The following is a 20,566-nucleotide window of genomic DNA, read 5'->3' on the forward strand; positions in this document are numbered from 1 at the left end:
TTTTGGTTCCAATCCCTTTGCTATAAGTCATCAAGAACTTTTAGCGTTCTAATCTAGAAGAACTAGGTTGTTGACACGCAAAGGAGTTGGTATATAGACACAGGGATGGCTGGAACCCGACCTATTCACATTCACAGGTAAATGGAAATCATTAGGAATTTTTCGAGAAGGTCTTTACAGAAGTTTCTAGAAAACATTTATTCTGCTATAACGTCAAAACTTTAGCTCTTACCAATAAATTAGGTCTTAGTACTTTGCAATTCTGTGACTACTAATAGTACGATGCCATCTTAGTCGAAAAACTTGGATTTTCTTGTACATAACCAATATATGATCTTCTTATATATGGAACTAATATTTAGTTTTTTCTGTTTTTTTTAAGGTATTACCACATTGATAGCAAACCATGTGTACGACTCAGCATATCCTCTACATGATGTAAGTTGTACTTTCACAAAGAGAACAAAATAGACAACTTGTTAAACAAACACTTAAAGGGGTCTACCATTAAAAACAAGTCATCCCCTATCCACAGCAGTACGTGACACCCCCATACCGATAAATGGATGTTCGTGACCATGTGGTCCCAGTGATCTAACCCTCACTAATCAAAAAATTTGACAATATCCTGTGGAGAGAAGAAAAGTTTTCATTGGCCGACCAATTTTTTTTTGTTTTTATTGATGTTTTTTTGTTTTAATTTTTTTTAAAAATTTTTGTTTTAATTTAGGATCAGAAGAGTAAAATATTCTAAAACGTTACTCACTTATTCCTGGTTCCCCCTGCTTAGTTCCTGTAGCTGATTGGGTCCCTACTACAGTTCCTTCGTTGCTGGCACCCAATAGACAGGAAATAGTTGGATGTCGGTTCGGCCAATAACTGGATAAGGCGGGTCACCACTCTACCCAGTGATTGGCTTCAAGGGCATTTCTAAACTTTTTTGTGTGTTAAGAGAGAGAGAGACCAGGAATTTAGAAGAACGAAGTAGTATCTTGACTAGAGCAGCGGGTTACTAAAATTTTCTTATGCTGGGACCCCTACACCCAGCTATTTTACATAAAATTATCCTTCCCCTGCAAAATCCCTTTAAGGATTCTTTACTTTTCTGATTATACATTTTCTAAATTATACAAAAATGTTTAAAAGTTCTAATCTATTATCTAATGTATTTCTAGGGGGACTACGACCACAACAAGAGTGAAATGAATGAGAGGATGGTAAGCTTTTATTTCCTTTAAAAAAAAATCTCCTCCTACTTATGGGAAACTCCTCCCACTCTAAAACAAAACCTTTTCCCACTTTTCCCAGTAGAATTGAGTTTATAAATTGAATGTCTTTATATTTGTTGTTCGACCAATATCTGATCCAATCTCAGCAATCACAAAATCAAGTCTGGAATTTACTGAACTGACTCTAGAATCACAGAACCGAGCTCGGCTTGTCAGTGCAGCTCACGGATTCTTGGTTCTTTCCACTAGAGAATGGGGGTCATTTACTAAGGGCCCGATTGCGTTTTCCCGACGTGTTACCCGAATATTTCCGATTTGCGCCGATTTCCCCTGAATTGCCCGGGGATTTTGGCACACGCGATCGGATTGTGGCACATCGGCGCTGGCATGCACGCAACGGAAATCGGGGGCGTGGCCGAACGAAAACCCGATGGATTCGGAAAAACCGGCGCTTTTAAAAAAAAATGTGTCGCGGAGCTTGCACTTACCTTCACTGAGCCCGGCTCAGTGTACTCCAGTGTGTTCCGATGCTCTTCAGCGCAGCAGCGCCACCTGGTGGACGGCGGAGGAACTACCTTAATGAATCCCGTCTGGACCCGAATCCAGTGCAGAGAACGTGGATCGCTGGATCGCGAATGGGCCGGGTAAGTAAATCTGCCCCAATGAGTTTGTCAGAATAAACTCGTTCTTGGTCAACGGACTTTAGAGTCCTACTCTCAATCCAGGATACCCGGACATACAGTTTAACACAACAGGATGCCAATATCTTTTCTATATTTCTATATAAATTTTTGGGCCTTTTTTCTATCCAACCCGTTTGGTTCTTTTATGAAGTGTTAAGCGTTAAAATTCATAAAAGCTTCTTTCCAAAAATCCTGCGCTGATTATTCACACATGTCTGGTGGAAGAACCTGCTATACCGCTCCCCGGCTCTTCATCTGTTTCCTATCGGTGTAATCATTCCAGAGTTTAATTTCCTGAAATACACTGATCAGATCGGAGGGGATGACGGGGGCACTTACTTATTATACAACTTGCATAGATACATTCTGCACCTTGAGAAGTGGAAACTGATGTTAAAGAGTATCTATCATTTCTAATTCCCCAACAGTGCCGCCGCAGGTGAAATTTGGAATTACACAGTGCTGATCAGGGTCGGACTGAGGTTCCTTAGGCCCACTGGATCAAATTTTTCTGGGGGCCCACCGTTTATCACAGCTTATGACATGGAGCCTAGCATCCTCCAAATTGGAGTTTCTTCTGCTTGACATGTGGGGTTCAGTGTTGGATTAGAACATGGGCCCACTGGAGGATCTTCTGGTGGGCCAGCCCAACCCTGGTGCTAATATAAATCAATGGGGGAGGGGGGGGTTATCACGGCAATTGCCTGTAGTTGTGACTATTCCCCCTCTACGTCATGTGGGCGGGACACGGCAGGCAGTAGGCGGTGTTGTTCAGGACGCCTTACGCCTGAGCAATAGCTACGACCTGTGCCAGGTCCAGGCTATAACGCTATTGTACACCAGGTAGGACCTAGTGGGAGGGGCACGGTTTGTATAATGTGCCAGTAAAACTCCCCCCTTAATGACTTAAACAGGAACCTTCCTTATTTGATATTTTTTATATTATAAAAAAAAGATTCCAAAAAATGTAAATTTTACCTAGCAGGAAACTACGTAAACAAAAACGGTCATGAAATAAAAATATATTTTTTTAAATATTTCGTTCTTTCATTTCACTTACTTCAATTTAAAACAATTGCAGACCTTTTATTTTAAATTTTAAAAAATTTTTATTTATGGGATTTAAAGAATTGTTATTCGCCATTAAAGTACATCTACCAGCAGGATGAAGGATTGTAAACCAAGAACACTAATATACAGGTGTTTGCCCCCTCCGGCAGGATCTGCCCTTCTTTTAGCTTATTATTCCCTGGTTTTTACAAAAAAAAGGATTTTACAATTATGCAAATGAGCCGAGGAGCTCCTGGCTCCATTGGTTTAGTAGACCCTGGAGCCCCTCAGACTAATTTCCATAATTTTTAAGCCTTTTATTCTTAAAAACAAGGGCATAGGTAACTCTTTAAAAAGAGCAGATCCTACCAGAGGGGACACACACCAGTATGTCAGTGTGCCTGGTTTACAATACTTCCTCCTGGTGATAGATTTCCTTTAAAAAAGTTAGGGGATTTATAGGCTGATCCAGTCATTTAAAGGGAACCTGTCATCAGAAATTGGTCTAATAAACTACTAGCAGTAGGTTGTCACGCAGCTGAACACCTTCTAGAAGATGTTTCTTTCATGGCCAGGTGTGGTGGCATCATCCAGAGAATCGACTTTAAAGTGAGATGAAAATTGGATTTATGAAGTCATGGAGGCGGAGAGTTTAACACTGAAATCAAACTTCACCTCCCCCTTCACTGTAATTATGGTCCTGTGTCCAGGGACATCACTGATCAAATCTCCTGAAGTCTGATGCATAATATCAATCACATGGGAGAAGGCTTCAGAGGTTGGGGGAGCTTGACTTCAGTGTTAAACTCTCCGCCTCCCTGACTTTATACAACCAATCAATATCTCATTCCAAAGCTGATTTTCTATATGATGCCACCAAGTTGGGCCATGAAAGATACATGATCTAAAAGCTGTTCAGCTTCGTGACAACATACTGCTAGTGGTTTATTAGGCCAAATTCTGATGACAGGTTCCCTTTAAATTTCACATTTTATAACTTTGTGTTGTCTTTTTCAATTATTTTTTTAGCTATTACATCGAGAGTGGGCAAGATATGGAGCGTTCTACAAATATCAGCCTATCGATTTAATAAGGTAACGTAATGAACTTTATTTTTAGTTTCATACTTTTTTTTTTTTAATTATTATTATTAATACAGATGAGTGGACCCAAAATTTAGGTTTGTCGTCCACTGTTATACAGCTCTGCCTAACCCGGACATTTTATTTGATGGGCTGCAGAGAAGCCAATCAGGCAGCTTTACACCCCTAGCAACTTGGCATGGCTGTGATTGGTTAGGTAGACACATGGTGGACACACCTGGCCAATCACAGCCATGCATAATTGCTAGGGGCCTAAAGCTACCTGATTCGCCATCAAAGAACATGTCCAGGTTAGGCGGAGCTGCCGAATGAAGGATGCCAAACGTAAAGTTCAGGTCTGCTCATCTCCAATTATTATTATTATTGTTAATAATAATTATTATTATTACTATTATTATTATTATGTTTCTATTATCTGTTATCTGTTTATTGTTCTAAACCGGTTGTACAGAAATAGAAAAAAAATGGGTGCTTCCATATTTAAACAGCGCCACCCCTCTTCAAAGGTTGTGTCTGGTATTGCAGCTCAGTTAAATTGCGGGACTCAGTGCCACACACCTCTTCTGTACAATTGTGACACTGTTTTAGAGGAAAAAATGCCATATTTTTCTAATTCTGGACAATCCCTTTAATCAGTTAACAAGAAAAATATGTAATTGGTCCTTCATGGTTTGTGTAATCGGACACTACAAGGAGATTTTCTGGACGATTTTCTAATTATCTAATCAGGTCTGTTTTGTGGGGCAAAAATTAGCAAAAAAAATATTTCTCCTCACAATAATCCATATTTTCTGTGCAATTTGAATAAATTATGCAGATTTTAAAAGAATGAAATATTTATTTTAGATAAATAGACAATAATAACAGAGATTTTACAGGGTTACCTAAAGCGCCATTTCAATACTGATGTTTGGGTTAGGTCAACAGTTTTAGATCAGTTGGACCCAATGACCAGACCCAACACCAATCAACTCTTCAGCAATGTTCTAGAAGCCGAAAGTTCTGTCCACTGTTATCTTTATGACGCTCACCTCCAGCTGGTTCTCCGAAATGGCTTCTGTATTGTGGATGGAGTCTTGTAGTTCTGGCTTCCACCACTAGAAGCGGAACAGTTGCTTGGTAGTGGAGTTTAAGCTACAGAGCCTCCTACTTATCTCATACAGATGATATATCCTGAGGATAGGTAATAGGTATCATAAAAAAACCTGGAAATGTTGGAGGGAGGGTCACAAAAGGTCAAATTCATCATCAAGTTTGTAGTGGAGGTTACTTAACTGGGTGCCCACAAGCTACCTACCAAAATGTAAGTAGACCCGATCTGGGTGATATTGGATGTTCTCCCACTATTGAAATTCTGGTTCTCAAAGTGGTTTTCCCACGAAGATAGGGTCTAACTTGCTGATTGGTGGGGGTATCAGTGAAGGGATCGTCACAGATCACGAGAAGGTGGTCCGATGTACCCAAGTTGAACTTATCATCGTTAGCCCGAGATGACTGGAGAAGCCACTCGGCAATCTCCGTCAGCTCCATAGAGATGCATGGGGCAGTCCGACCATGCGCGACCGGCTGATATGGACATCTCGAGGAGCGACAAGGGGTCCAACTGGGGTACAGGGGACCCCCACCAATCAGCAAGTCAGACCCTATTCTGATAGGGCGTAACTTGTTTTGTGGGAAAACCCCTTTAAAGTAGGACTCTAGATGTCGGCGAGTGGAAGAAGTTGAGTTGAAGCTCAGTGATGTCACATGACAAAAACAATAGGGCTTATTTACTAAGGTCCCGCAGCCGCATTTCCGTCGAGTTTTTCGAAGTTTTCGGGCATCGTGCCGGGGATTGTGTCACATGTGATTGTTTTGTGTCACAATCGCGCCGGCTTTCACAACTTGGGGGGCCAGGCCGTCGGACGATCCGACGGATTTGGACTACGTGCGGGATTTAACAAATCAAATTGTGTCGCAAGACATGCACTTACATACACTGGGAAGAAGAAGGTAAACTCCGGCGGACCTGAGCGGGGAAGCGACAGATGCATGATCTCGGGCACACGATCTTGATGAATCGCGCCGGACTTCATCTTCGCCAGACCGTCCGGATCGGGGGTCGCGACAGGACCGGGTAAGTAAATTTGCCCCAATGAGTTTTAGAATAAGAATTCTAAAAAGTTGTGCAACACTCTTCAAAAAAGGAGCAACAAACAACGGCCCAGGACCGATTTAGAAAAATATATAGGGCCGGATTTACCAAGCTATCATGGGTGCAGGTAAGTGCGTGTCAAGTGACACTTTTTTTTTAAATACGGCGTTTTTTCCGAATCTGTCGGGTTTTCTAACGGCCACGCCCCCGATTTCCATCGCGTGCAAGCCGGCGCCCGTGCGCCACAATCCGATCGCATCGGTGCAAAACGGAAAAAACTGAGAAACGCGATTCGGGCCCTTAGTAAATGACCCCCATAGTGCCTAAAAAGCACTTATGAAACGGGTTAAAAAATACCAAAAAATTTTTGACCGGAGCTCCAATTATTATGTTAGTCCCAACACAATATTTGGAGCTCCGCTCAGAGTCTAAAAATTTTTTTGTATTTTTTAACTCATTTCACAAGAGTTTTAGAATACATTTTTGGAAAAGCATACACCTCAAAAATGGACTCTCCCAAAAAAAACAAAAACAGATAGATGTTTACAAGACCCAACAGAGACCCCCTAGTACAGGAAATGTGACTATACAACAATCCCATTACAATTTGTCCCAGTTCCCCCCTTTCCCCGGAATTACGCCGGGGTCGTTTACTTCCAAAAAAACATGAGAAAAAGTTGCAAAACAAAGATGGAGTTTTTTTTCTCCTCCGGCTTAACAGGGACATTTTAGCAGATGCAGGGGGGGGGGGGGATACAACCCTCGCTGGGAAAAGCACCAAAACAGATTTGCATGGTTAATCATTTGGGAAGCTGGCACCGAAACAATGACATCCATCCAGGAAACCCGATCCTTGTTTCAAGGCCGATAGATAAGATCTGAAGTGGAAAGAGGCACTAGAACATTTTCGATGACAGACGAGTTGAGATCATTAACTACTTACTCTTGATCGTGTATCATGATACACGGCTAATGAAAGCTAGAAACTCGAAGAAGTGACTTCCCTCGCAGCAGTTGTTACTCTATATTTTACACTTATCATTCAATTTACCGGCCGTTTGGAATATCCATTTCCTCTTCCATGGAGCTCGGATCATCTAGTCATGGGTATAGAATGCCGGCCGACGAGCTATTGTATGGATATTCAGCCATTTAACACATTGTACTGTATGATCCCATATCCGTGAAGGATTGAATACAAAGCGAGATCAACTGCTGCTTAAGGAGATTTTTCAATTAGTATTATATTCTTTACGAGAGGCCGTGTAGACCTTCGCCAGTAAATTTTTGCATCGTTTCCAAAAATTCATCAACTCGGCAAATAGGCTTGACAAAAAAAATTGGCTACCGTTTGACTGTATACAGCGACAATGCTAGACTATTTGTCTCCGTGGTTACAGACTACAAACAATCTGTGTGTGTAGTCTGATTCTATCTTCTACTGCTTTATCTTACTTTCACAACCAACTTTTTGAATTGCTTCAAATGTACTCAGTGGGGCACATTTACTAAGGGTCCACGGACCATGATTCCGTTGGGTTTTCCCGAATATTTCCATTTTGCGCCGTTTTGCCAAATTGCCCCGGGTTTTTGGCGCACACGATCGGATTGTGGTGAATCGGCAGCGGCATGCATGTGACAGAAATCGGGGGGTGTGGCCGTCAGACAACCCGACGGATTCGGACAAACCACGGAATTTAAAAAACGAAGTGGGGGTCATTTACTAAGGGCCCGATTCGCGTTTTCCTGACGTGTTACCCGAATATTTCCGATTTGCGCCGATTTTCCCTGAATTGCCCCGCGATTTTGGCGAACGCGATCGGTTTGTGGCGCATCGGCGCTGGCATGCACGCGACGGAAATCGGGGGCCATGGCCGAACGGTAACCCGACGGATTCGGAAAAAACGCCGCATTTTAAACAAAAAAATTGGTCGCACGGGTCACTCACATGCACCACGATGAAGACGATGAACTCCGGGGCACCTCGGCGGATTTCGGTGCAGCAGCGCCACCTGGTGGACATCGGGCGCAGGACCTTCATGAATCGCCGGAAGACCCGAACGCTCGTCAGAGAAGCCGCCGCTGGAACGCAAATGGACCGGGTAAGTAAATGTGCCCCAATATGTTGCAAGATCAGCACTCAAATGCACTGGGAAGAAGAAGGTGAACTCCGGCAGAACTCGGCGCGGAAGCGACACCTGCAGGAAATTTGGCAACCTTAGTGAATCGCGCCGGACCCGAATCCTCGTCGGACAACGCACCACGGGATCGCGACAGGACCGGATAAGTAAATGTGCCCCATTAGGCGAATTGGTTAGAAATTGTCTACACTTTGATTTTTATTACTTCAATGTAGACCTATGTGTATCCATGGTTACAGACTACAAACAGTCTGCGTGTGTAGTCTAATTTTATCTTCTACCTTTTTTTCTTATTAACATTTCCAAATATTTTCATCCTTCAATAGATGTTGTACAGTTGAAATTTGTTTATCTATCCCTCATTGATAGGGATGAGCAGATGAGGGATAGGCTCAGGTCTGGCCTAAAAAAAAACCCTTGGGTTGGGTCATAATGATGAATACTGGCCAATGCGAGGAGGGGCGTGACACTGCTGAAGACTAGAACTGCCCACATGACTCTTTACAGGAGCCTGTAGAAGTGGTTTAGGGGCCAGACATCTAATGTGTTGTCGTTAGAGATGAGCGAACATGCTCGTCCGAGCTTGATGCTCGGTCGAGCATTAGGGTACTCGAAACTGCTCGTTACTCGGACGAATACTTCGCCCGCTCGAGAAAATGGCAGCTCCCGCCGTTTTGCTTTTTGGCGGCCAGAAACAGAGCCAATCACAAGCCAGGAGACTCTGCACTCCACCCAGCATGACGTGGTACCCTTACACGTCGATAGCAGTGGTTGGCTGGCCAGATCAGGTGACCCTGGGATAGACTAGCCGCTGGCCGCGCTGCTCGGATCATTCTGTCTCTGGATGCCGCTAGGGAGAGAGCTGCTGCTGCTCAGGGAAAGCGTTAGGGTGTTCTATTAGCTTACTGTTAGGCAGGAGTGATTCTCAAAGAACCCAACAGCCCTTCTTAGGGCTACAATAACGTTCTACTTTTTTTATTTTAATTTGCATCTTTTACCATTTTGTGAGGAATTAGCAGGGGGACTTGCTACCGTTGTGTTTAGCTCTTAGTGGCGCACATATCCATAGCAAAGACCGAAGTGGCAAAATTCAGTAGGGGTTGGATTTCTATTAGGCAATAACTCAGTGTCATCTCATCTGGCATAGTACTGTGCTTCCTTTGATACTTGGCTAGAAAATAGCCATAGGAGAATACAAACAGCTTCTTGAAGCCTACAGTAGCGTTCTATATATTTGATTTCTGGTTGATCTGCTGGTGACTGTAGTTTCTGCAGTGCATGTACTTGCCAATTCTGAGCAATTTGTAGTGGGACTTGCGACCGCTGTGTTCTGCGCTTAGTGGCGCACATATCCATAGCAAAGGCTGAAGTGGCAAAATTCAGTAGGGGTTGGATTTCTATTAGGCAATAACTCAGTGTCATCTCATCTGGCATAGTACTGTGCTTCCTTTGATACTTGGCTAGAAAATAGCCATAGGAGAATACAAACAGCTTCTTGAAGCCTACAGTAGCGTTCTATATATTTGATTTCTGGTTGATCTGCTGGTGACTGTAGTTTCTGCAGTGCATGTACTTGCCAATTCTGAGCAATTTGTAGTGGGACTTGCGACCGCTGTGTTCTGCGCTTAGTGGCGCACATATCCATAGCAAAGGCCGAAGTGGCAAAATTCAGTAGGGGTTGGATTTCTATTAGGCAATAACTCAGTGTCATCTCATCTGGCATAGTACTGTGCTTCCTTTGATACTTGGCTAGAAAATAGCCATAGGAGAATACAAACAGCTTCTTGAAGCCTACAGTAGCGTTCTATATATTTGATTTCTGGTTGATCTGCTGGTGACTGTAGTTTCTGCAGTGCATGTACTTGCCAATTCTGAGCAATTTGTAGTGGGACTTGCGACCGCTGTGTTCTGCGCTTAGTGGCGCACATATCCATAGCAAAGGCTGAAGTGGCAAAATTCAGTAGGGGTTGGATTTCTATTAGGCAATAACTCAGTGTCATCTCATCTGGCATAGTACTGTGCTTCCTTTGATACTTGGCTAGAAAATAGCCATAGCAATAGGATAGCATTGTTTGGTTTTAAAAACTCAAAAAAAAACAAAAAACACAAAAAAAAAAAAAAAAACACAAAAAAAAACAAAAAAAAGTAAAAAAAAAAATAAAGTTATAACTCTCATTTTAAAAATGTTTAACCCGAGGGCTAGGGGTAGAGGACGAGGGCGGGGACGTGGGCGTCCAACTACTGCAGGGGTCAGAGGCCGTGGTCCTGGGCGGGGTGAGACACCACCTGCTGATGAGGGAGCAGGGGAACGCCGCAGAGCTACACTCCCTAGGTTCATGTCTGAAGTTACTGGGACTCGTGGTAGAGCACTGTTGAGGCCAGAACAGTGCGAACAGGTGATGTCGTGGATTGCTGACAATGCTTCGAGCAATTTGTCCACCACCAGTCAGTCTTCCACGCAGTCCACCCATGTCACCGTAATCGCCACTCCTCCAGCTCCTGCACCTCAGCCTCCTCCCCCCCAGTCTGCCCCCTCCCAGGAAAATTTGGCATTTGAACCGGCATACTCTGAGGAACTGTTTTCTGGACCCTTCCCACAGTCACAAACCACTTGTCCGGTTGCTGCTGAGCAATTTTCCGATGCCCAGGTTTTCCACCAGTCACAGTCTGTGGGTGATGATGACCTTCTTGACGTAGTGGAAGTGTGTAAAGAGGTGTCCGACGATGAGGAGACACGGTTGTCAGACAGTGGGGAAGTTGTTGTCAGGGCAGGAAGTCCGAGGGGGGAGCAGACTGAGGGATCGGAGGATGATGAGGTGACAGACCCAAGCTGGGTTGAGAGGCCGGGTGAACACAGTGCTTCTGAGACGGAGGAGAGTCCTCGACCTGAACAGGTTGGAAGAGGCAGTGGTGGGGCCAGACGGAGAGGCAGGGCCAGAGCTGGTGCATCAGCGCCACTGTCAACTAGTGAAGCTCCCGTGGTGAGGGCTCTTGCGGCGAGGGCTAGATCTTCAGAAGTGTGGAGGTTCTTTAAGGAAACACCGGATGACCGACGGACTGTGGTGTGCAACATTTGCCAAACCAGGCTCAGCAGGGGTTCCACCACTACTAGCTTAACTACCACCAGTATGCGCAGGCATATGAATGCTAAGCACCCCACTCAGTGGCAACAAGCCCGTTCACCTCCGGCCGTGCACACCACTGCTCCTTCCCCTGTGTCAGCTGCTAGTCAGCCCCCTGCCCAGGACCCTGCCACAAAAACCCCATCGTCGCCTCCACGATCCTCCACAGCATCCACCAGCGTTCAGCTCTCCATACCCCAGACGCTGGAGCGGAAACGCAAATATAGTGCAACCCACCCGCACGCCCAAGCCCTTAATGTGCACATCTCCAGATTGCTTAGCCTGGAGATGCTGCCCTATAGGCTAGTAGAGACCGAGGCCTTTCGCAACCTCATGGCGGCGGCCGCCCCTCGGTATTCGGTCCCCAGCCGCCACTACTTTTCCCGATGTGCCGTCCCAGCCCTGCACCAGCACGTGTCAGACAACATCATCCGTGCCCTGACCAACGCCGTTTCTGACAAGGTCCACCTGACCACGGACACGTGGACGAGTGCTGCCGGGCAGGGCCACTATATATCGCTGACGGCACATTGGGTTAACTTGGTGGAGGCTGGGACCGAGTCTGACCCTGGGGCTGCTCATATACTGCCGACGCCGAGGATTGCGGGGCCTACCTCGGTCCAGGTGTTTCAGGCCTACTATGCCTCCTCCTCCTCCCACCCCTCCTCCACCTCCTCCTCCGAACTACCATCCGTGGGCACGGCGCCATCAGTCGGTAGCTCTAGGCACAGCAGCAGTGCCGTCGCTAAGCGACAGCAGGCGGTGCTCAAACTGCTGAGCCTAGGCGACAAAAGGCACACCGCCCAAGAGCTATTACAGGGCATCACGGCGCAGACTGATCTGTGGCTGGCACCGCTGAACCTCAAGCCGGGAATGGTTGTGTGTGACAACGGCCGTAACCTGGTGGCGGCTCTGCAACTCGGCAGACTGACACATGTGCCATGCCTGGCCCATGTGTTAAATCTGATAGTGCAGCGTTTCCTCAAGACATACCCCAATCTGTCTGATTTGCTCACGAAGGTGCGCCGCATCTGTGCGCATTTCAGGAAGTCCAGCCCAGATGCTGCCACTCTCAGGGCAGCGCAGCGCCGCCTCCAACTGCCCGCTCACCGACTGTTGTGCGACGTGCCCACGAGGTGGAATTCAACACTGACCATGTTATCCAGAGTTTACCAGCAGCGCAGAGCGATTGTAGACTGCCAGATGTCAACTTCCACCAGAACTGGTAGTCAGGTCAGTCAGCTTCCTCAAGTCTACAATGAGGAGTGGACGTGGATGTCTGATATCTGTCAGGTGCTGAGTAACTTTGAGGAGTCAACACAGATGGTCAGTGGCGATGCCGCCATCATCAGCCTCACCATCCCGCTGCTTGGCCTGTTGAAAAACTCTCTGGTCAGCATGAAGTCGGAAGCTTTGCGCTCGTCACAAGAGACGGGGGAAGAATATTCCCTTGTTGATAGCCAAAGCACCCTGAGGTCTGTTTCTCAGCGCATATCGGAGGAGGTGGAGGTGGAGGAGGATGAGGAGGAAGAGGAGGAGAATGTTGGCGAGACACAAGAGGGGACCATTGTTGAGTCCTTCACTGTTCAGCGTGTATGGGCAGAAGAAGAGGAGTTGGAGGAGTTGGAGGAGGAGGAAATGGACAGTCAGGCCAGTGAGGGGAGTGAATTCTTACGCGTTGGTACTCTGGCGCATATGGCAGATTTCATGCTAGGCTGCCTATCCCGTGACCCTCGCGTTCAAAGAATTTATTCCAGCACCGATTACTGGGTGTTCACTCTCCTGGACCCACGGTACAAGCAAAATCTTCCCACTCTCATCCCTGGAGAGGAAAGGAGTGTGAGAATGCATGAATACCAGCAGGCCCTGGTGCACAAGCTGAAACAGTATTTCCCTTCTGACAGCGCTAGCGGCAGAGTGCGTAGTTCTGCGGGACAAGTAGCGAGGGAGAGTAGGCGAGCAGGCAGCTTGTCCAGCACTGGCAAGGGTACGCTTTACAAGGCTTTTGCCAGCTTTATGTCACCCCAGCAAGACACTGTCACCTGTCCCCAGTCTCGGCAGAGTAGGGCTGATCTTTACAGAAAGATGGTGAGGGAGTACGTAGCTGACCATACCATCGTCCTAAATGATCACACAGCTCCCTACAACTACTGGGTTTCAAAGCTGGACATGTGGCACGAACTGGCGCTGTACGCCTTGGAGGTTCTTGCCTGCCCTGCCGCTAGCGTCTTGTCCGAGCGGGTTTTCAGTGCAGCTGGTGGCATCATCACCGATAAGCGTACACGCCTGTCGACTGACAGCGCTGACAGGCTGACGCTTATTAAAATGAATAAAGGCTGGATTTCTCAGAATTTCCAATCTCCACCAGGTGAAGGAAGCTCAACCTGAATAATTGATCCACTCCTCCTCCTCCTCCTCATTTTCCTCCTTCTCCTCCTCTTTGTACAGTAAAGCAGAGGAAACTGGCTATTTTTTGACAGGGCCCACTGGCTCTTGCTATAGTACTTCATGCATTTAATTTTTCTGGAGGGCCACCTACCCGGTCCTCTGTTTGAAACAATTTTTGTGAGTGCCACATACAGGCACTCAATCTATTCCATTTTTCTGGAGGGCCACCTACCCGGTCCTCTGTTTTAAAAAATTTTTGGGACTGCCACATACAGGCACTCAATCTATTCCATTTTACTGCAGGGCCACCTACCTGCTCCTCTGGTTTGAACAATTTTTGGGACTGCCACATACAGGCACTCAATCTATTCCATTTTACTGGAGGGCCACCTACCTGCTCCTCTGGTTTGAAACATTTTTGGGACTGCCACATACAGGCACTCAATCTATTCCATTTTACTGCAGGGCCACCTACCTGCTCCTCTGGTTTGAAACATTTTTGGGACTGCCACATACAGGCACTCAATCTATTCCATTTTACTGGAGGGCCACCTACCTGCTCCTCTGGTTTGAAACATTTTTGGGACTGCCACATACAGGCACTCAATCTATTCCATTTTACTGCAGGGCCACCTACCTGCTCCTCTGGTTTGAACAATTTTTGGGACTGCCACATACAGGCACTCAATCTATTCCATTTTACTGCAGGGCCACCTACCTGCTCCTCTGGTTTGAACAATTTTTGGGACTGCCACATACAGGCACTCAATCTATTCCATTTTACTGCAGGGCCACCTACCTGCTCCTCTGGTTTGAAAAATGTTTGGGACTGCCACATACAGGCACTATCCAAATTAAATTGTCTCCATAGCAGCCTCCACACGTTGTCTCCATTGCTACCTCCAAAAGTCGTCCATATAGCTGCCTCCATACATCGTCCCTTTATCAAACGAGGTGTGTCAGGCAGAAATTTGGGTTGTTTTCATGGATTCCACATCAAAGTTGTTAACTTTGTCGCCACCCTGCTGTGTAATCCCCAAAATATACTGGCAAACTTTTACCATTTAGGGATATTATTTCAGCGCTTCTTGCGCATCTGTTTACATTCCCCTCACCCGGCATATCCTAAACTTATAAGAACGCTACTACACTTGATCTTATACAAAAGGTTCTTAGAAGTGCTGTTTGGGGAGTAGCCTAGAGACAGGGGCTTGGATTGGCGAAAGCTCGCCTGGCAGCGGAACGCCAGCTCCATGCGCATCATGCGCTTCTTGCGCATCTGTTTACATTCCCCTCACCCGCCATATCCCAAACTTATGAGAACGCTACTACACTTAACTTGGTGCAGGCTGGGACCGAGTCTGACCCTGGGGCTGGTCATATACTGCCGACGCAGAGAATTGCGGGGCCTACCTCGGTCCAGGTCTCAAAGGCCTACTATACCTCCTCCCACCCCTCCTCCACCTCCTCCTCCTCCGAATTACCATCCGTGGGCATGGCGCCATCAGTCGGTAGCTCTAGGCACAGCAGCAGTGCCGTTGCTAAGCGACAGCAGGCGGTGCTGAAACTGCTGAGCCTAGGCGATAAAAGGCACACCGCCCAAGAGCTATTACAGGGCATTCCACATCAAAGTTGTTAACTTTGTCGCCACCCTGCTGTGTAATCCCCAAAATATACTTGCAAACTTTTACCATTTAGGGATATTATTTCAGCGCTTCTTGCGCATCTGTTTACATTCCCCTCACCCGGCATATCCTAAACTTATAAGAACGCTACTACACTTGATCTTATACAAAAGGTTCTTAGAAGTGCTGTTTGGGGAGTAGCCTAGAGACAGGGGCTTGAATTGGCGAAAGCTCGCCTGGCAGCGGAGCGCCAGCTCCATGCGCATCATGCGCTTCTTGCGCATCTGTTTACATTCCCCTCACCCGGCATATCCTAAACTTATAAGAACGCTACTACACTTGATCTTATACAAAAGGTTCTTAGAAGTGCTGTTTGGGGAGTAGCCTAGAGACAGGGGCTTGAATTGGCGAAAGCTCGCCTGGCAGCGGAGCGCCAGCTCCATGCGCATCATGCGCTTCTTGCGCATCTGTTTACATTCCCCTCACCCGGCATATCCTAAACTTATAAGAACGCTACTACACTTGATCTTATACAAAAGGTTCTTAGAAGTGCTGTTTGGGGAGTAGCCTAGAGACAGGGGCTTGCATTGGCGAAAGCTCGCCTGGCAGCGGAGCGCCAGCTCCATGCGCATCATGCGCTTCTTGCGCATCTGTTTACATTCCCCTCACCCGCCATATCCCAAACTTATAAGAACGCTACTACACTTAACTTGGTGCAGGCTGGGACCGAGTCTGACCCTGGGGCTGGTCATATACTGCCGACGCAGAGAATTGCGGGGCCTACCTCGGTCCAGGTCTCAAAGGCCTACTATACCTCCTCCCACCCCTCCTCCACCTCCTCCTCCTCCGAATTACCATCCGTGGGCATGGCGCCATCAGTCGGTAGCTCTAGGCACAGCAGCAGTGCCGTCGCTAAGCGACAGCAGGCGGTGCTGAAACTGCTGAGCCTAGGCGATAAAAGGCACACCGCCCAAGAGCTATTACAGGGCATTCCACATCAAAGTTGTTAACTTTGTCGCCACCCTGCTGTGTAATCCCCAAAATATACTGGCAAACTTTTACCATTTAGGGATATTATTTCAGCGCTTCTTGCGCATCTGTTTACATTCCCCTCACCCGGCATATCCTAAACTTATAAGAACGCTACTACACTTGATCTTATACAAAAGGTTCTTAGAAGTGCTGTTTGGGGAGTAGCCTAGAGACAGGGGCTTGGATTGGCGAAAGCTCGCCTGGCAGCGGAGCGCCAGCTCCATGCCAAGATCCAACTAACATAGTTTTAACTGCAGCACCTTTAATCTACTACTAGTTCACTGCCTCCATACATGGTCCCCTTATCAAACGAGCTGTGTCAGGCAGAATTTTGGGTTGTTTTCATGGCTTCCATGTTAACTTTGTCGCCACCCTGCTGTGTAATCCACAAAATATACTGGCAAACTTTTATCATGTACCGATATTATTTGAGCGCTTCTTGCTCACCTCCTTTGGTTCCTCTCTGCTACCCATTGGTTTGAAGCCTGAGTCCATTTAGGGTATGTTGCCATGCCTGCCGCTGCTGCCGCTGCCTCTGCATGCCGTCCCCTATAGTGTCAGGGTCAATTATTGGATGTTTTAGATGCTATCTAGCTTCATTCTGTCACTCTGTCATGGCCATGCTGTTGCCCATAATTTTGGCATAATGGTGCGATTATGCAGCCTCAGAGGCATCCATGCATGCTGCCCCTGCTGTTTCCTGTCCATTTCCGTGGTGTTTCCATCCTTTTCTGAGGTTCCCAGGTGTTTGGCCAAGCTTCCCTGTGCAGAGCCTTGGTCCCCTTGAAAAATGCTCGAGTCTCCCATTGACTTCAATGGGGTTCGTTATTCGAGACGAGCACTCGAGCATCGGGAAAAGTTCGTCTCGAATAACGAGTACCCGAGCATTTTAGTGTTCGCTCATCTCTAGTTGTCGTTAACATATGACATTGTATGTAGAAAAATGGAGCAACACAGGATGAAAGGATCAGACTACATGTGTCCTTGTAGTCTGTAACCATGGAGATGCATAGGCCAACAGAGTGAACGCATTTTCCAAGTGTGATTCCTGAATTGACTATATGGAATATCTTAGTGTCTCAGTGTGTGTGCCAAGTACTTCTACAAGATTCTCCCACCTATTTGACATTTAAAGGGATTGTTTACAACCCCCTAGAAATAGTTCCATACAGGTCCATGAATTGTATCTGGTTTGAAATAAATTGAATTGGGCTGAGCTGCAGTACCTTAAACAGCCCATTGCCCGGTGTGGCGCTGTTTCTGATAGATGGCATCCATGTTTCTCTGTATCTTTTAGAACATACAAATCTAATAAAAAAATACCCATTGTCTGTGTGTTAAGAAATTCCCATTAAAAATTAAGTATTTAAAAAAATTTTTTTCCGGACATCTACCTCCAGGATAAAGGATTGTAAACCAAGAACTCTGGCATAATGGTGCGCGCCCCTCTGTCCGGATCTGCTCTTCTTTAAGCTTCTTTTGCCCATGTTTTTAAGAAAAAAAAGTCTTACAAATTATGCAAATAAGCCAGAGGGGCTCCAGATTCCATTAACACTCCATGGAGCCCCTCAGGCTCATTTACATAATTTAAAAAAATATAAAATTTTCTAAAAAAAACGGGCATAAGAAGCTAAAAGAAAAGGGAATCCTGCCAGAGGGGGCACACACCAGTATGTCAGTGTGCTTGGTTTACAATACTTCATCCTGCTGGTAGATATTTAAGTTTCACCCGTTTTTTAACATCTCTGTCTGTTTATTTCAGAAAGTATTTTGGGGAAAAAATTGGATTATATTTTGCCTGGCTGGGTCTCTATACGTGGCTACTTATTCCTGCCTCTGTAGTTGGAATCATAGTGTTTCTATATGGATGTATGACCGTTGATGTTGATATTCCTAGGTAAGAATTTTTCTCCTGGTTTTCTTGATACTTCCTTTGCCAAAACTGAATAATTTCACACATATTTAAATTTTATTGGCCTCATATATCCTACTTCCCTTAACCCTGAACCACCCCTAGAGGGCGCCTATAGACTGAACTGCATACTATGTTATTATTGAGTGTAATGTAAACAATGTATTCAGTAGGCTCCCCCTAGTGGTCACTGTGGAAGGTCAGAATTGTATTATTGTACTAAAATTGGAGATATTGGAGATATATTGCATCAGAAAAAACGGACCTGTGTTACACCACCAGGTCCAGCCTGGTATCACCGTATCTTTGTTTTTCCATTACATAGCAAAGAAATGTGTAATGAAGAAGAATCTTTCACAATGTGCCCACTATGTGACAAGTCATGTGACTACTGGAACCTAAGTACTGCCTGCGCCACGGCTCGGGCCAGTCATTTATTTGACAACCCAGCCACTGTCTTCTTCTCTGTCTTTATGGCCCTTTGGGGTAAGTCTAATTAAAATAAAAACAATCATTGTATTTGTATTTCTGGTACCTCGGGGGCGGTGCATATCATAGAGATTCTCTATTTTTCTTCCTGTCTCTTGCTCCGCCCCTGATGAGACTTCAGATTAGGCATGGCACTTTGTTTCCACATTTCCCTGAGTGTTTTTCAAAATTTTTTACAATGTGAAGAGCTACAACTACACAGTTGTCCATTTAATTTTGATACCATCAAACCCATAGATGGCCGTTCCTCAGGGGTGTGACTTGAAGAGATACAGAAAGGGAGTTGCTACATCTTAATTCAGGAGTCTTAAGAGATCGATACAGTGTCTCTCCTCCATATCAAACACTACTCTTATAATTGGGGGCAGGCTGCAATAGTTTTAACTGCTTCTGAAGGTTCTTTGGAGGCGTGTCCTCACACTGCTGTGCTCTGTGCTCACTGCATAAAATCTTGTAATGAGTGTAGCAGGCTTGTGCTTAAATACTACTGCAGTAAATCAGAGGAGAGTGTATAGGTCCTTAGCTCCAGTAGTGGATTATAATAGAGGTGGTTTAGGTGGTATCCCGGGGCCTGAAACTTCTAGGGAGCCCATGGCCACCCAAACCACCCACCAAATTATATACTGAGAAGGACCTTCACCCATAAAATCCTAGTACATCTATTCTTGCTCTCAATTCACATGTACACAAGAACCATTTCAGGACCTTTGAAGGTCCTCCAAAGGTCCTTAAACCGCAACTTGAAAGTAGGCAGAAGGGACACATCCCCCTGGTGGAGTCTCGTACCAAATGTAGGAAGTGATTTCAGACTTGTAGGGGCTATAATATTCACACAGCCCAGGGCCCACGACAGTCTTAATCCTGTTTAGCCCAATGCAGAGAGCTAAGAACACAGCAGTGTGAGGACACAAAAATCAATTTTTCACAATGCTACTGCTACTAACATACATTACACCGTTCTCCATGGCCAATGCATAACACTGTCCAACTCTACATAAAATAAATTATTTTAAGAGCCATTTCGCGGGTCTGAAATAAAGTAAGCTCCCAGGAGGATGAGCATTAGATTACAATATATTCTGTTTCCCGCCTTCCCCCTCCGCTTATATCCAGATTCTGTGCGGTGATTGACACCCCCATTGTGCGCGTGAGAGCCGCGGCAGCTAGTCTTACCCATCCTCAGTAAACAAGGATTGCAGGGAGACTGTCATACATTATTACTTACCACAATATGTGGTCTATGCTCCGCTGACTCCCTCTCCCGTGGGGGGGACTTTATCCCTAGTGACTTCTCTTCTTCTTTGATGTCGTAGGCAGCTGGTTGAGAGGCAGTGATAATAGCCCCCTGCTCGTATTGCAGGCCGCTATCTGATTGGATATCTTCCCTCATCTTTGTAGACTTTAATATGTTGCATTCACAATAAGGTCCCCTGGTCAAGAAAATTCAAATTGATCACCTTAGTGCTATACCTTATTTGACCTGCGGGAGTGCTGTAGGGAAATCATGTACTTCCTGTTGGGCTCTCTGACAGGTGATTGCTGGGGATTACAACAGAAAGAGACATCCTGTGATAAGTTAATCGATATGTCAGGGACTCTTTTTTAAAAGGGATTGCCCAAGCAAGACATTATGCTTAAAGGGGTTGTCCAGTGCTTTG

At 45.9% G+C, this 20,566-nt stretch overlaps 1 protein-coding gene across 2 annotated transcripts in view; it reads left to right on the forward strand.

Annotated features, from left to right (window-relative positions):
* ANO2 (anoctamin 2) overlaps positions 1 to 20,566 on the forward strand; it is a 164,854-nt gene that overhangs the window by 45,932 nt on the left and 98,356 nt on the right. For both annotated transcript variants that reach the window (XM_072145388.1, XM_072145389.1), the window contains 5 exons: positions 383 to 438; positions 1,176 to 1,217; positions 3,992 to 4,056; positions 18,270 to 18,404; positions 18,745 to 18,905. In XM_072145388.1, the coding sequence (XP_072001489.1) occupies positions 383 to 438; positions 1,176 to 1,217; positions 3,992 to 4,056; positions 18,270 to 18,404; positions 18,745 to 18,905 (459 nt within the window). The remainder of the gene's footprint in view (positions 1 to 382; positions 439 to 1,175; positions 1,218 to 3,991; positions 4,057 to 18,269; positions 18,405 to 18,744; positions 18,906 to 20,566) is intronic.

This window comes from Engystomops pustulosus, chromosome 4, assembly GCF_040894005.1.
Source record: "Engystomops pustulosus chromosome 4, aEngPut4.maternal, whole genome shotgun sequence".
In the NCBI taxonomy this organism is placed as follows: domain Eukaryota; kingdom Metazoa; phylum Chordata; class Amphibia; order Anura; family Leptodactylidae; genus Engystomops; species Engystomops pustulosus.